Genomic DNA, 18,278 nt, shown 5'->3' with positions numbered 1-18,278 from the left:
TTCCTCATCATTTTACAAATGAGGTGATTGGATTAGATGATTTCCCAAGGACCCGTCTGTCTCTAATTCCTCTTAGCTTCTTAGAGAGATTTAGGCAGTTAGTTGACAAGGATGAAAAAATAAAGACTCAGAGAAAGGTAGTTGATTTCATTATAATAACCAGAGTTCCAATTCAATATTTTCTGAATTTATTGGATGATTATCAAACAGAAATTTTTCTTCAGAGCATAGAACACTGAACTAAAAATAGAAGTCTTTGAGAGAAATAGAATAGAGGATCATTCTCAAGACAGCAAAATGGCTCAGTGGATAGAAAAACTGTTAGATTTGGGGTCAGAAAAACCTGAAGTTGGATTCTGCTTCAGACTGTGATCCTAGTCACTTAACCTCTTTCTCCATCAGTTTTCTTATCTGTAAAATGGAAATAATAATAACAGCATGTTATGAAAATGGAATAAGTTTAAACTGTTTTGCAAACCTTAAAGCCCTATATAAATGCCAGTTATTATTTAGAATGCAGGTAATGTTTCAACTTTATAGTCTAATTATGAGAGATAAAATTTAAAAAATGGTTATAAAAGTAAACATATATAAAAGAGAATGGAGGAGCCAGGGGGCCAATTACTAAGAATATGTTCACTTTAAAGAATGAGTAAGGCTGAGATTTAATGTATGTTTGAAAGAGGTAAATCGATATGTCTATAAAATAGGAATATAATATTTATCTCACAAAGTTGTTCTGGAGATTAAATGAAATTGCTGTTGTTTGTTGTTTGTCTTTTTTTTGTTTGTTTGTTTTTGCAAAGCAAATGTGGTTAAGTGGCTTGTCCAAAGCCACAGAGCTAGGTAATTATTAAGTGTCTGAGGTCAGATTTGAACCCAGGTTCTCCTGACTCCAGGGCCGGTGCTCTATCCGCTGTGCCACCTAGCCACCCCGTCCTTTTTTCTTAAAGAGAACTGAAGAAGGTCATGTCTTGACTTGCAAGTGAATTGGATTAGAGCAGGGCTGTAAATTGTCATCAGCCTTGACTCCTCGAGAATCGTCTGGAGTCCAGTGGCAAGATTTAGGACTTTAAAGTACCATATAAAGCCAGCCATAATGAAAATTATAATTATATTACTATGATATTATTTTACATGTTTATTTTATTTTATATCATCATCATCATCATCATTTGTTTTAGATTTATGGTATTAGGAATTCCCTAGTGAATAAAATTCCTCTCCCTACTGCACTGTAGCTCCACTCCAGCTCTACCATTAATTTTAGAACCTTAGAGTACTTTGTATTTCTGAGAGGTTAAATGGCTTGACCAAGAGTCAGAGTCATGGTGTGTCAGAGACAGTTCTCCAGCCCAAGCCTCCTGACTCCAAGATCATCTGCCTGTCCCCTGGCCTATGCTGCCCCCAGATGCAGAAGAGTTGCCAATATATGCTATTAAAAGTCATTACTTCACTGGAAGTTCTCTGAACAAGTACTATCTCAGGTTCTGTCCAAAAGAACGTGAAATCTATTATATGATAGGAAGAGTCTTTTCCATGTATATGTTATACTTTAATCTAGGAGTTACTTGTTGGAAGGTATGAAGAATGTCCTAAGGAAGTCATTTGTGAGTTAAAATTGTCCAGAACAAATCTAAATTCTTCTCCTGACCTATAAGAATAGTTCAACCTTAATGATTTTTTTCCCCAAAAAATATTATCTCGAGGCAGGAATCTTTTTAAGAGAAAACTTTTAAAAAATGTTCACCAAGGGGCAGCTAGGTGGCACAGTGGATAGAGCACCGACCCTGGAGTCAGGAGTACCTGGGTTCAAATCCGACCTCAGACACTTAATAATTACCTAGCTGTGTGGTGGGCAAGCCACTTAACCCCATTGCCTTGCCAAAAAAACAAAACAAACAATAAAAAATTGTTCACCACCTTGAAAACTGCCGATATTGTTTCTCAAGTGAGTTTCAAAAACTACTACTCTAGAAATTAAGTCTGGTGATAATTATTTACTAAATGCAAAAGGAAGAGATGTAATCATGATCACATCTAACATTTTTACAGAGACAGACAGCTTTTACTGCACATATCTTATCCATCCAGCATTTTTCTTATGTCTACAGTCAGAACTTCACTAGACATTATAATTTCCACTAATATTTCTGATTTATCATTTGTCTTCTTAGGTGGTGCTTTTTATGTTTATTGAAATCTTTTTACTTTAAATATGGGATACATGTTTACATCAAGAGTTTCTGGTAGAATAAGGTATAATAAAATTCAAAAACCAGCTAGAATCAGCTTTTCTGATTTTCTTTCTCTAGGTGTGAAGTTTCCCATCTTAATGAAGAAAACAAATATATGATGGAAAAACTGGAAAGACTGCAGAAACGAAATAATGAATTGGAAGATCAGTGTATCCAGCATGGAAAAATGCATGAGAGAATGAAGCTAAGGTAAGGTTCTATTAATCAGTTGGGATGCATTATATTGCCCTTATGTTTGGAGAAAACAAGATGGCACTTGAGGAATAATTAGAATCATGCTCATTATTATATTTAGAGGAAGACACCACATCATTACTGACTATAATTTAATTATCTATTTGCCCTTTCTTACACTGTTATTTTCCTATATAACAATAAGAATTCATTTTCATTTTTTATTATTTCCTAAAGACTTGGAATAATATTCAATGCGTGCTGCTTTTTTAAGTTAATTTTACTATAGTTGTTCATTATATCAATTTAACCAATAAAATGGTTAATGGGATAATTCCATTGTGATGTGGAGTATACAGGTATATTTTGTTTTGTTTTCTAAAAGCATGCTTTTTATTTCAGGGGAAAGTGGATAGTGGACTGGACTGAGAGTCAGAAAGGCTGTGGTTGAAGTGCCACCTCATGTATTTAATAGTTTTGTGGTCAAAAATAAGTTACTAAGCTTCCTTACCTGTAAAATGGTGAAAATTGTGTAAGAACTTCTCTATCCTGTTTGTTTTGATGCTCCAGTGAGATGTTCTATACTTTTAAAAGAACTATATAAATTTTTGAAATTGTTACCAGTATTGTCTCTTTTAAATTAATTATTCCTGAATAGCTAAATAGCTAAATGATACAGTGGATAGAGAGCACCAGCCTTGGAGTGAGGACCGAGTTCAAATGTGACCTCAGATACTTTAGCTGTATGACCTTGAACAAGTCACTTAGCTCTGCTTGCCTCCAAGAACAAATAATTAAAAATGTTATTTTCATATCAAATGTCTTTGTTCCAATCAGTGTTCTCAAAGCTTAAAATTGTGTAACAGTAATTTGATCTCTGCATCACCTCTTTCATGAAAGCTTCCTGATATTCCCAAGTAAAAATGAATCCCTTCTGTCTGAATCTCTTCTACAGTTAGAAGTTATAGTTATAGTTACAGTCCTTGGAGAATTAATGCCAATCACTGCTTATTGATGGGTTGTTTACCTTTTCCAAGTAATATATGTCATATATATGTAATATATAATACTTTTTGTATATTTCATCCCCCTAGCTTTTAACTAGTTTATAAACTCCTTAGAAACAATAATTATGTTGAATGTCATCCTTTCATTTGCGTTGCTAGCGCAGTACTTTTTAGTATGGTATTTTGGTGAATTCATGATTTCATCAGTATGGTATTCTACTCTGTGATGTAGATCCCACTTTCTACCACCTTCACATTTGCCTCATTCCATGGTGTTCTTGACCATGTTTTCCCATATATTCTTGATAGAAGAATTCCCAGTATGCTACAGGCTTTCTTCATATTTCTTTTGGTTCCCTAAATATGATAATGCACCACTAGGTCTGACTTTTTCCTGCCATTCTTGCTTTATAACCAGCACCTTTTAATATATCTTTTAGGTCATTTTTCATTCACAAGTAATCCACTGCTGCCTTCTGTGCACCTTTCTACTGCCTTTTAGTTTAGTGCACAAAAATTAGGCAACATCACTAAAGAAATATTGGTATTCATGTATATTTGTGGCAACAAATGATAAAGCTAGAAGAAGCAATTAGAGTCCATCCTATAGGACATCTGTTTGCTGTGAAGCCCCTGATGCCCAGAGAGAAGTGACTTGCTCAAGATCCTATGGGTTCAACACCAAATGCAGGTATCTTTTTTAAGTACCTACTACAGGCAAGGCTCTGTGCTAGGTAGGTGTCAGGCATATAGAGACCAAAAGAGACCAATCCTAACCATCTAGGTGCTTACATTTAACTCTAGGAACATTGCAGACTCACTGAGGGGTGAGCACAAAGTATATGTATTACTATGCAAGGTAATTTCAAGAGATAAAGAGAACTTGAACAACTGGAGATAAGGGAATCAGAAAAGGTATCTTCTAGTAGGCAATAGCTGACCAGGCTTTGAAGGATTCTTAACCAATTTGCTTTCCACTGCTTTCTCCTTTCTACCATCTACTTGAAATCAATTGCATTGAGAGACTGGGATTTATTCTATGCTTATCATTTCCCATATACATTTGTATAGCATATTTCTGGCCCCAAAGTTTATTGAATTTTTAACTTGTAATATTTCACTTAAAGTATTGAACAGTATCTTGGGTTTTTTGGTGAATAATTTATCAAATTTGTTACAGTCACTTTTCATTCTATTTCTGTCTTCTGAGCTGTTAACATCTTCACCCAGCTTAGTGTGCCTGCATTCATAATGAGCATATTCTCAATTCTTTAATCCATATCATAGATAAAAGCAGTAAATAATATCTATCTCAGATCAGTCCTTGTGAGACTCCTCTCAGCATGTTACCTACATCTGTCACCATTTTTCTCAGCTATTTCCCAGTGACACTGAGCCATTGATTACTAGTCTTTGGTTATGAACTTCACAAATTTCCTCTACTAATTCTTATTTCCTGAAACCCCTTGCTTTCTGCCTCCTCAACCCCCAAACTAAACTATGTTCTCTCCTGCCATATCCCACCTTGAGCATTGATGAGTTCTCACACTGCCTGATTGTCATACCCCAAGGGTTACTTCAGTTATATATCTTGTATGTGTCACTCCCAATCTGCATGAGATACCCTCCAATTTTTTTCCCTTGTGGGATGATTTAAATTTTTTTTAATCCTGAACTTAGTCAAAAAAAGAATATTTCCTTAGAGCAGAACAAAGACAATTTCTGTTAAACTGTGAATCTCCACTTAGTATCATTTTTAAAAAGTATATGACATCTACATATTACTTTGGAAATGGTTATGTTTGTGCTTCTTTCTGAATTTCTTCCTGTTTCTTTGACATTTTAAAAGAACTTCCAACAGTTCTTATATTTTGGACCACCACTATTGCTAATCTTGCCCTTGTTCAACTAAATAAAAGGAATGGGGAGAATTATTCTTCTAAAATATAAGTATAGTCAAGCAAAATAAATCCACAGAGTGGTCACATCCAAAATGTATGTCTGCATTGTGTCTATTGCTGCTTGGTCAGGAGACGAAAAACATGAACTATTGGTCCTCTTGAGACGTGCTTAGTCATCGCATTTGATCAAAATTCTTAAAACTTTCAAAGTTGTTTTTCTTATTTTGCAGTAGTTCTATCAGTTCATACTACCCAAGATTCTCTGAAAATGATTCATCATTTCTTATGGCACAATGGTATTCTATTAAATTCATAAGACTATTTGTTCAAACATTCACTGATTGTACAAGAGATAATCTAAGACACCCTCTTGGTTTTTGATTCTTTTCCTTTTTACTCCCTTCTTCAGAATAAGGAACTTTGTTTAGTTTATATTGAGGAAGGTTTATCATTTTTCTCTTTTAATCTATTTATTTTCTTTCCAATTATTTCCTCAAGAGCTTTTATTTCATTTTTTTCCTCTCTTCATTTCTTTTGAATCTTTGGTTAGAGCTATAGAAAGGCCTTTACTCCCCTTTGAGTATCTACTTTTAGTTGCAGTGTAGTTACTCCCCCCTTCTTTTGCGTGATCTCTAGATTTATAAAAACTTTTAATATTGTGCATTGTTTTCTTTGATTTGCTCACCTCTCCAACTTTAGTTCCTGAGTTGAGTTTTTTGTGCCAGGGCTGAGCTCTGCCATATGTTTCACTTTTGAGTAGTGTGATAAGCTCTGCTTGGTCTTACCTTGAAAACCCTGGGCAACCCTCCCAGAGTTAGACACCCCTGAATCTGGAGGTGCAGCACTTGGGATTTTCAGAGATCTCTCTGGTATCTCAGGACTTCAGATACCCTTGACTTACTGGTTCCAGCCTGAGGGTTGCCCCTTTGTTGCTGACTGGGTGTTACAGTTCTCTGATGTATACATGGTTATAACCTGGGATTTTCTAACCACTTCTGAGTCTTTCTTAAGGGAGCTTTTCATTTTTTTTTTTTTTTTTTTTTTTTGTCTCCAGAAGCCTGATCTTAGTAAACCATGGATATCTCTGATCATCCTGTTTGCATTGGCAGGAAATTCTGATTTTATGGCAACTCCTTTTCTTAAGCCTCTCAGGCTTCCTCTCTGCAGTTCTGGGACAGAAGACATTTTAGGCTCTCATGAATTTCTCGATCATCATTTAGTCTGGTACAAACTTTAGGGTTTCACTGAAGAAGGTATGTAGGAGCTGGTTAGTTGTCTGCCTTCCTCTAAGGCGTCTGTCTTAGCCAAAAATACTTCTGTGAGATCAGGACAATCTTGAGCTGTTACCCCTCCTCTTCCTCAAAAGAACTACACTTAAAATTCATCTCCAGCACAGACTCTTCATTGACAGTCCTGAACCAGATTCTTCTCATTGGTCCATTCACAGAATTTCAACTCCATTGATTTCAGTATCCTCTGATTACATAAGTATGTATGTATGTTTATGAATATATTTTTGTAAATCTTTTATGTGTAATGAATGATTTTCTTTTTAAATTTTAAGCTTTTAGAGGACAAGAACTTCCTTCTATTTATCCTTAATGACTAACATTAGATTTTCCATAGTCAATGCACACATACCTTAGATGATTTTAAAAATTTTGAAATCAGATGATTTTAAATAGTGTCTCCATGGCACTACATAGTATAATGAGAAGAATATTAAATGTACAGCCAGGAGACCTTGGTTTGAATCCTAGATCCGAACTTTTTGGCTTTGTGAAGGCGGACAATCCATGTAGTCTTTCAGAGTTTGTTTCTTCATCTGTTAAAAGGGGATATAATTAAAAATGTGCTGGTCAATGATTAGCAACTAGGTTCTTTGGGGACAAAAATGTATGTATCCAGACATACTTTTTAAGATCAATCTTCATTATTAACAAAAATAATCAAGCCTTTATTTGTAGCATTTGCCAATTTCCGAGGCATAAAGTTCACTCTGAAAACTTAACAGGTGGCTCTCACAAGCTAAATACAAGTTGACTTCCAAAGCACCCTCCTTGGTATAACTTAGAGTTATGATGATAAAATATGTTTATTAATCTTAAACTCTACATATATATATAAATTATATCACATTCTTAGCACCTTAGAATTGAGTTAATCTAACCCACCTCTTATTTTACACATAAGGACACTTGAGACCAAAAGTGAATAAGTGACTTGTCCTAAGTCATAGCAGCCAGTCAAATGGCAGCTCTGGAACTGGAACTCACTGTACCATAATGCCATTCCTGGCTCTGCTCTTGACTTCCTATACTTCAGATGCACGTTTCAGCTGCTATCTCATTCTGGAGTTTCTCTCTTAGCATTTAGAGCCTTTGTGCTTTGGAACATTCATCTTTCCTCTACAACTTTCTCATCTCTCCCAGGAAGACCCCATTCTTTCCTCCTTCCTCCTTTTTGTAAGTTCGTCAGGCATCTCTATTTTGTGGAGATGGACCCAGGTCTACCATCCTTATTCTTTCCTGGCTTTTTTTTCCTAACTTTCTGGACTTCAAAAACCATTCTCCTCTGCTGGCACCTTCATTTCTCTCTTCCCCCACTTTTCAACTTCTTTTGGTGCATTGTCTTCCCCATTTCAAGGTAAGCTCCTTGAAGGCAGGATTGTCTTTCCTTTTACTTCTATTTGTTTCCCTAGAGCTTATAGCACAGGCCTGGTGTTACTAATTCCTCCCTCCCTTCTTCCCTCTTGCCTTTCTCTCTTTTTCCTGATTTCTCTCCTTCCCTCCCTGACTTATCAATAATCAGATTGTATGTTTTCTCTTGCTTCTTCCAGCTAATCATAGGACAAAAGGCTTAAATGAAAGTGGCCTCCTCGGCCACTCGTGTCCTTGGCCCTCATGTTAAAGATGAAAAAACTAAAACTCATTCAGTTTAAGTGAGCTGTCCACAGTCATTAAGAAACAGAGCCAGAATTCAGACCTGGTTTCTGACTTAAATTCCAAGTTTATGCTGCTACAGCATGGTGCTATACCTTTTACCTTGGGCTGGGCTCTAGGTTTTTCTGACTTTTGGGGGAGAAGTTTAAAAGCAATTTTTTATTACGTAAAGAGAAACATGAAAGTTAGACTTTAACAATTTTTTTGAATTTCAAAGATACCACATTTGATATTTTAACCCTAAAATCTGTGAATGTGTTTGTGTGTGTGTGTGTGTGTGTGTGTGTGTGTGTGTGTGTGTTTGTCTGATGTGTGTAATCTGAGGGGGGGGGAGTACCTACATAGGTAGGTTTTTGATTGATTGATTTGGAGATCTTCAGTTTCAGGATATATCAGAGGCTAAGGACAGCCTATTTGAAGCTAATTATTCTCATTTATCTATTTTTCACTTTGCATATGAAAGAGGTATAGTTGTCAGTCAAAAAGTATATTGGTCAGTTAAAAGAGAGAATCATTAACTTCAAAGTAATAATGCCCAGAAAGAAACTGGGCCTGGGCTTAGGTATATGTTAGTAGTTTTTTCTGGGAAAAAGCCTCTTTGTGGGAGTTATTTTTCGATATTCTCCATGAGTTTAAATTTGCAAATCAAATGCACATAGCAGATCTTTTGCATTAGGAGATAGTTGGAACATACTTGGAGTAAACAGGGTTGTTGGGTTTTTTTTTTTCAGTTTAAGAAGGGAATTTTGTTTAGTAGAATGCACATTAATGGAAAGGAAGTAAAAAAATTAGACGACCTTGTTTTTCTTAACCATGTGGTGCAAAATGATGCAGACAGAGTTGTGCATGGATTAACCTCAGTTTTAGGTGAGCATCTCTTTTTTGGTCCCAAGAAGGTTTTTATGAGTTTCATTTTCTTTTAAAAAGCTATTTTCTAAAAGGGGAATAGTATTTATGAAAATGAAAAGGGAGAATTGTGTGCTTTTATTATTGTAGAAGGAAAATGTACAAGTTTGATTAGGAAAAAAAAGTATTTTAAAGGCATCTCTTAAAAAAGAAAGCATTAGAGTGACATTTGAGTTACTCTTTTCTAGTGAATGTAAATTGTATGCTTATTTGCTAGCCAAATGTGACATTAAAATAAAGTAGGTATCCATTCTAGATGATATATTACTGACACTTGCTGCTTAAATGGAACTCAACCAGCCTGTCCTTTTCAAATTGTGGGGGCAGAACATTTAATTAGTATTTAGATGCCAAATGTACAATTTGTGTTGTGTTATTATGCTGTTCTCCAGATTTATCTGTATTTTCTTTGTGTCTTTCCCTTCCCTATTTTCACATCATCTTATCTCTTACTTTTCCCATCTTTCCAAAGGAAGAGAGAGATTTTCAAAATTAAAATCTCATTAAAAACATGAGCTTACAGTAACTAAAATATGTTAGTTTCTGTTCCTATAAACCCACAATAATAGCCATGGTATAGATTTGATTATATGATAATGTTATTAAATGATTTCTTATTACTAAGTAGGGATTATTTTTATGACTTTCTCTGCTGTTTCTCATAGCTAGAGTTGGGAACAAGATTCTTATAACCTATGTACTTTTCATATTTAGAAAAATAAATTCATAGTTAAATTTATCTTTGATTATCAAAAAGTTGTGAGTAGCTTTGCCGGCTCTTCATAAAGGATTGAGTCTTGATGAAAAGAAAACTAGGGGGAAAAAATTCTGTGAGTTAAGGTTAGATTAGTCTGGACAAGCATACTAGAAAATTTCCCTAACTACTAGCTTAATAATAACGGTGTTTTATCTAACAAAAAAATGTCAAGGAAAGAGGAAATTCAGTAAAGCAAAACATTTTAAACCAAGTATGCTCATATGCCATAGATTTCTAGGTGTATGTTTCATACCTTCTCATTGCTTTCATTATCCTCAGTAAAATCTTTTTTTTTTATATACACTTTTATTAAATCATTAAATATTTGACTTAGGCCTTTAGATTCTTGAGAACTTAATCCAAGAAAAACAAATAACATAAATTTCACTTCACTCTCCTGAATCTGAACTAATAAACTATACTATGATTTTTTAGGGGAGAAGGGTCATTTTGAAGTATTATTAAAATATCTCCTTTCAGTTACTAAAATATGTCACTTTGATGGGAGCTCCTATAATTCCCTAAAAATTACCAATTGTACTGTAGCTTTGCTGTACTTTTATATGCACTAAAGAATTTATCATATCACTAAGGAGAGATGATTTTTAAACTTTTATTATCTAAGGTTCTGTTAACTAATGGTGAAAGGATCCCAGAAGATTTGAGGCAGATGTGTTTATCCCTAGGGCATCAGTGGTTGTAAATTTAACTAAAAAACATTATAACCATCTGGATAACAAGATAACAGAGGTCTGTTTTTTTCTTGTTACTATAAATAAGGAGATTTATTTTTTTTGTAGACTTTGGACTTATAAAACTGAGGTATATTTAGCTTGAACTCTGAGCCAAGAAGCAGGGCTGTGTCTGCAATGGGCACTCGGGGTGGTCTGCCCTTCAGACCCTCCAGTGAAATGCAGTAACATCCCTGCCTTCTCCACTTCTGCACAACACACAGACAATATGTGCTGCATTTTAAATGGATTCTACCTTCAGGGGAAAGGTCAGATTTTTCCTGGCTAACCTAGACTGTAGCTAATAAGAATGATTGGATTTGCAAAATGAGAAGGGTCCACTACAAAAGCCTGTTCTGCCAACATCAGAATTTAGCTGTCTCTAAAAGTGAAATTAAATTACCCCAAAGTAGCTATGTCAGAACCTTTTATCAGAGGAAGTTAGGTTGATTTTTCACATCCCTGCAAAAAGCTTGCTCATTTAAAACAAACTACCCTTCCTTCTCTGCTTCCACTGAACCTCCACAGTTAGAGATAATTTAGAGTTTTTGCTGATTTGCCTGGCATGTGTCCAGCAAAACAGACGATTAAAATTCAGATCCTTTCTCAATAATTGGGACAATCAATTTGCATTAAGCTAAACACAATTATAATTTTATGTACAATTTAAATTCTATAGAAAATAATCTGTATGCAATAATGAAAGATACTCATTCTAATGCAAAGAGGTATCTTTATAGTCTATGTTAAACAAATCTTTGCTATTTTGAAAATAGATCCCTCATTATCTTTGGCATGAAATGATTCCTTTGTGTTTTAATTTGTTGTGGAGGCAGCCATGTCACCATAACTATATGTTTGATAAGAATATGGTTTTTCACTCAGTTTCCCATTTATATGGAAAGGGGTTGAAATAGTGTAAGGTAGGTGGTACCCTTTTATCTTATATATCCTGATCTTTATAACAAAAGCAAGTTTAAAAAAAGCACCTATATAGGACCGTGGGATGTGTTTGGTATCTCTGCTGCTGGAAAATTAAGGCAGTCCTAGTTCATTATTGCTATTTTAAAATTGACTAAAAATGTATTACTCAGACTGGGATTTTACACTGCTTTCAAGGAAAAAAAATATTCTTACATTGAGTTATAGAAGTTGAGAGTATGGGGTATGATGGAGAGGGATGGTTTCCCACAATTGTGTGGCTTTAAAAACAAAATACTGCAATGAAAAATCTTCATCTCTACAATGTCTTACCTTGCAGAAAAGCCTCATAGCAGAGTTTGGCAGACCCAGAATTCAGTTTTCATGCTATCATTTATATATAGTTTTGATTTTTGTAGTATTATTTGGAAAATATAGCATACTAGAGGAAATATTATTAGGCATTTTAGAGTAAAATAATGGATACATGGAAAACAAATCCTGTCAGAGCTTGAGTTCATATTTGGCTTCTGCTTACTGTGTCTGTCTGTTTCCATACATGGTCTAGAATAGAAACTAGATGTTTAAAAATCTCAATCACTCCCCCCCATCTCTCCCTCTTTGTCTTTCTCCTCCTCCTCCTTCTCTTTCCCCCCTTCCTCTTCCCTTCCCTCTGTCTTCTCTTTCCCTCCTCCCTTCCTCCCTTTTCAGAATTAGTTGGCTTACTATTTTTATTATTTTTTATTTTTATCTCCATTTTTAAATATTTGTAGTTTGTGTAGGATAACACATTAATTTTTAATGACATATTTTCAACCTCTTGGAATAGCTGAATCATAAAACAAACTTGAATTTGATATACAATCCAAGTCAGGATATAAACTGAATATTACACTTATGTTATATTTTCCCCACTGTCATACTAAATTAAATGGCAAATGGCTGTTTGGAAAGCTAATGTATATTCTTATTTGAGCTTCTTCCCTTTGTACATGAATCTAGTTTGCATATTTTTTGTGGCATAATGGGCACTTCAGAAATCTTTCTCATTCATGATTAAAATAAAGATTTATACAAGTCATGCATCATTTAAAGCAAGATATCACTAATAATTTTCTGATGATTTGAAAACACATTTGCTCGAGAAGCTACCTTCCCTAAAAAGACAAGTTAATTTCATTATAATTTTTCTGCTGCCCATTTGTTTCTAAGCACAAAGCTATTTCTGTTTCTTTAGGTTTATTTTCTCATTGCCTGTGCTCCCTTCAAAAAAGAATTGTTCAAAACAAATGAAGCTTTCAAGTAGAAATCACTTAGACTTTTTTTGGCATTATATATTATTATTCTCAGAGTGATGGCTTTCTATAACTTGCAATCCATTTGTAAAAAGTAAATCAGTAAGTCCTTAAAATGGATTAGTTAAAATTGCCATTTTCTTTGTCTTGAATATGGATATATTTCAGCCAAACTTTAGGTGGTGTTCACTGCAGAAAATTAGGAAATTATAAATTTTTCATTCTTTTTTTTCCAACTTTAAAATAGCCATATAAATGTATTTCTCACCAAATGATTTTGATTACATTAAATTAAAAATCTTTTGCACAGACAAAAACCACTGTAACCAAGATCAAAAGAAAAGTAGTAAACTGGGAAACAATCTTTACAACTAGTATTTCTGACAAAGGACTCATTTCTAAAATATACAGAGAACTGAGTCAAATTAAAAAAAACCATTCCCCAATTGACAAATGGTCAAAGGATATGTAAAGGCAATTTACAGATGAGGAGATCAAAGCGATCCATAGTCATATGGAAAATTGCTCTAAATCATTACTTATTAAAGAAATGCAAATTAAAGCTTCTCTGAGGTACCACCTCACACCCCTCAGACTGGCCAATATGACCAGAAAGGACAATGATCATTGTTGGAAGGGTTGTGGGAAATCTGGGACACTAATACATTGTTGGTGGAGCTGTAAAGTCATCCAACCTTTCTGCAGAGCAGTCTATACCCAAAGAGCAACAAAAATTGTGCATACCCTTTGATCTACTTTTGTGTCTATACCCTGAAGAAATGATGAAAAAGGGTAAAAACATCACTTGTACCAAAATATTCTAAAAGCCCTGTTTGTGGTGGCAAAGAAGTAGAAATCAAGTAAATTTTGGGGCATCTGTGATGGAGAATACCATCTATATCCAGAGAAAGAACTGTGGAGTTTGAACAAAGACCAAGGACTATTACCTTTAATTTAGGGGGGAAAACTGATATCTTATTGTCTGATCTTGCTATCTCTTATACTTTATGTTTCTTCCTTAAGGATATGATTTCTCTCTCATCACATTCAATTTAAATCATTGTATACCATGGAAACAATGTAAAAGACTGGCAAATTGCCTTCTGTCGGGGATGGGGGGAGGGAAGTAAGATTAGGGGAAAAATTGTAAAACTCAAAATAATTAAAATCTTTATTAAAAAAAGAAGAATATATGGTTTTGGGGCAGCTAGGTGGTGTACTGGACCTAATTTCGGCCTCGTACACTTAATATTTGCCTAGAGCTGTGTGACTTTGGCAAGTCACTTGGCCCCATTGCCTTAAATAAATAAATAATTTTTTTTTAAAGAAAAGATTCAAAAAAGAACATATGGTTTTGCTAATAATACTCCTATAATGAAAATTTTTATCTTAAACATTTTATTCCTTTGTCACTTCTTGGAGTGAAACAAGTATTTTAAAGTAAGTAACTTTGTCTTTCCAGGCTGAATAACATGGTATATTTGGAATTTGGTAGAAGCCCTTAAATAACCTATAACCTAACCCTTTAATTTTAGAAAAAGGAAAATGTGACCAGGGGATGTTAAGTGATTTGCCTTCTATTACACAACAAGGTAAATGGTAAGTAGAACCATACTCAAGTGTCCTGACTCACAGTCCAGTGTTTTATACTGATTGATAACTTGCATTTGTATCATGACTTTAAGCTTTGTAAAGGTCTTTCCAGACAACAAGACTTCTTAGACCAGCCAAACAGGGAAAGGAAGGCAGGGAGAGGGAGAACAGTGTCCAAGCAACAATGGGATCTCTGCTAGGACAGAGACAGATGAGAATTGCAAAATCTGACAAATCAGCCTGAAGTAATGGCAAAACTCTGAATTTCTTAGGATGAGTTTTCCCATTTGCATCCACAAAGGATTTTTCAGCATAGTTCTCATAAGCTACAACAAAGGGGCAAATCACAGTCCAGCAATGTCCTTGTTAGGGAACTGAGAAGAGGCCATTGTTTGCCCTGGAGAATTCAGTCCAATGTAGATTAAGCCCGAGAAGACCACCTAGTCAAATCCCTTTAATTATTTGCCTACTATGTAGAAGTCACTTCCATGCAGGCTGCAATGTGAGGTGCTGTCCAGCTGGGCCTGCTCTGGAGCACAATGTCCCTGACTTATGACTGGGAAACCAGTCGTCTGTTTCTCTGCACAAAGACACAGTGGGACCTGTTACTATGAGACTCATGCAGGTGGAAAAACCAAACAGGCTCAAAAGAGGATTTAGATAAATTAATGGATTATAGCTGAATATTAAAGGGATTTGTGAATGTCTTCTAACCTATGTGAATGGTGTCATGAAGGGCCATGAACAATCCCTTGAGACCACTTGGGGAACAAAATAGAAGATTGTTCATGGGTTTAATCCAGTGTAACATTCTTGACTGACATGGAGAATGTCAATCTCTGGCTTTTTGTTACCTTTTTTTACCACCTCTTCCTACTTCCCAATCCAACTCAAGCTTTCTCTTTTCATTAGGCAAATCATTTTACTCTTTTTATGCCCAGGTCTTCATCACAAAACTGGAAAGTGTTTTTCATGTCACAGTAGAATTATTAGTCATTATCATGTCTGTGCATCATTTGTTTCCACCAAACTATTGCAGATCCTGAGTCACTATTTTCAGTCTTAAACCAGCTCTCTCATGGCCTCTTAGAATTGATATGATTAAGTTTATAGCTTCCTAAATGTAAAAGAGGGTAATGACATGATTTCTACCTAGAACCTTTGTATGGATGGATGAATTGATGAATGAGAAAATGGATGGAGTGGAAAGGTAGCTGGATAGATTGAAGGGATGGATTGGTTCTTTGATTGTGCTTCCCTCGTCTGCAGAAATATAAATTCCCTCTGACCAAGAGTGCTGAGACAAGCCAAAACATCTTTATTTAACTCCTGATCAGATTCAAAAACTAATCAATCTACTTTAAGACAGTGTGGATCAAGAATTGGGAGTAGTATTGAGCTCCCAGACCCATTCTAGTTCAGATTTTTCTCTCAGAGATGAACCTGCAGCCATCTAAAGTTTTGAAGAACTCCGCTTTTAAGGTTTCCATGGTTCACTGTTACTCCATTTGCCTCTGATTTCCATTTCTGTCAAGAGAGGCAGTAGGTGCTAAAAGAAAAATAAATCAAGGAGTGTTTGGGTGTTCAAGAGAGGTGCTGTTCCTAAAACATTAATACCACTATATGAAAAATAATTTTGCAATAGTAAGCATATAGTCCTGGGTTTGAAATGTGGAGAATCTGTGCATATCCTCCTTCTGATGCTTACTGGCTGTGGGACCTTAATAAAGTCTCTTAACCTCTCTGAGTCTCAACTATAAGCTGAGCAGCTTGCTCTTAATGACCTCTGAGGTCCCTTCCAATTCTTAAAAAAGAGGCATAATTAAGAATGTATGATTAAATTACAATTAAGAATACAGATTTCGTGGGCAGTGGGAATGCTTGAACTGAAAGTGCTGTAAAATAAAAAGTGGGGACCATTCAATTTGTAGTAAAAATGGATGAGAAATCATAGATATTAGGCTTGTCTTTGAATGATTCTGTACCTCCTTTGTTTTCTTATCCTTTTGGCCTTATATTCCTTTAACTCTTCCAGACTGACACATTGTTTCCAGTATGTGTTCTGCTGCTACTTTTTAAAATAATAAAGTATGCTTGCATAGATACCATCTTGGATTGCAACCCCATCTCTAACTCCTTGTCCTAACACCCTCAGTGCTGCCGAGAGTGTAGAGAAACGTGTGCTCTGACATTCATTGGAAGTTCATATGTATACATGTCTTTTGAGGGGAGCATAATGAAAATTATAAAAGTAGTCATTTCCTTTTGAACCAATAATTTCACTGTTATCTGACACAAAAAAGAATCGTGTGCTGCAAAAGGTTCACAGCAGGGGCGGCTAGGTGGCACAGTCAATAGAGCACTGGCCCTGGAGTCAGGAGTACCTGAGTTCAAATCCGGCCTTAGACACTTAATGATTCCCTAGCTGTGTGGCCTTGGGCAAGCCACTTAACTCCATTGCCTTGCAAAAACTTAAAAAAAAAAGTTAACAGCATTATGTGTAATTGGAAAAAAAAGCTGGAAACAAACCATATTTCTTTCATTCATCCAGTCAGTGAGCATTTATTTTGCACTTACTGTGATTCTGCCATTGAAGAGTTTACTTCTCTTGCAGGCAAACAAAATAACATGAATACTAACAGCATAGAGTAAAATAAAACCAAAAATACCCAAGAATTTCTTGGTCAGAGGGCCTTAGCCTGAAAGTTGACCAAGGTAGGCCTCCTGTAAGAAGTAGCACCCAACCTAAGTAAAGGATTCTGAAGTGAGAACAGAGGGCATTTTAGACACTGTTAAAAGGCACAGGTGAGTAGGGGAAACCTGAGCAAGGGAAATCTGCCTGTCTGGAACAGAGAGGGCATAAAGTAGAGCCTGGTGCTGTTAGGAGAATGATGTTGTTTAGGAATATCATGGGAAGAAAAAGCAGTTAGGAAGCTATTGCAGTAGTCCAAGTGAGAGGTGATGTAGGCCTGGGTCAGTGAAGGGAGGAGGGTATTGTTGTGAGGAGTTTTGTGGTGATAGTTAGGAAACCTTCACAACTGTTTGGATAAATCGTAGGAAATGAAGAATCAGAGTCCAGAGGGGTAAATTTTGTGACTTGAAAAAGAATATTTACTTATTTAATAATTTAATCTTAGAATAGTGGCAAAGGGATTACCAAAGGAAAACTAAACCTCTGTTCTAAATATATTTACAGGAGAATTCTTTCAAACCTTTAATAAACAATATCTATATCATATAAAGTATTCACAAAAAATAAAACATTTTTATTGAACTTTTTATGAGGTAAGTATGTTTCTGAAAACTAAACTGGGGAAGGATAATGCCGAGAAAGAGAACTATAGCACAGTATCATTCATAAACATCAATTAGAAAATTTTAAATAAAATCTTACCAAAAATACTATAGCAATCAATTAAAAAATCATTCATTATGATAAAGTTGAATTTATATCTGCCATACAAAGATGGTCCAAAAATAGCAAAACAATAAATAAAAGTGATCATATTAAATGAAAAATTCCCCAACACATGGTTAAATCAGTAGAGGCCAAAATGAAAAAAACAACAGAAAACACTGTGACAGAGTGCATAACTAATTAATGCTAAAAAGTCTACAAAGTCTAGACATAGAGTGATCTTTTTATTGCAATAAAAGCATCAATATAAAACAAAAAACTAGCATTTATGCAACGTGGAAACTACAGAAGTTTTGTCATTAAGCAAATGAAGTAAAGATAGGATGCCTCCTCTCCCTTATGTTATTTAATACTGATCTAGAAATGCTGCAATAT

The 18,278-nt window shown here is 35.2% G+C and overlaps 1 protein-coding gene across 5 annotated transcripts in view; it reads left to right on the top strand.

Moving 5' to 3' along the window:
- SDCCAG8 (SHH signaling and ciliogenesis regulator SDCCAG8) overlaps positions 1-18,278 on the top strand; it is a 296,601-nt gene that overhangs the window by 203,723 nt on the left and 74,600 nt on the right. For 4 of the 5 annotated variants that reach the window (XM_074222889.1, XM_074222887.1, XM_074222888.1 and 1 more), the window contains one exon: positions 2,316-2,447. In XM_074222889.1, coding sequence (XP_074078990.1) covers positions 2,316-2,447 — 132 coding nt within the window. Of the gene's footprint in view, positions 1-2,315; positions 2,448-2,834 lie in introns of all 5 variants that reach the window. The other variant, XM_074222890.1, reaches the window with a different exon arrangement.

The sequence above is a fragment of the Macrotis lagotis genome, chromosome 2 (assembly GCF_037893015.1).
Source record: "Macrotis lagotis isolate mMagLag1 chromosome 2, bilby.v1.9.chrom.fasta, whole genome shotgun sequence".
NCBI classification, from domain to species: Eukaryota; Metazoa; Chordata; class Mammalia; order Peramelemorphia; family Peramelidae; genus Macrotis; species Macrotis lagotis.
This window is presented reverse-complemented; position numbering and strand designations above follow the sequence as displayed.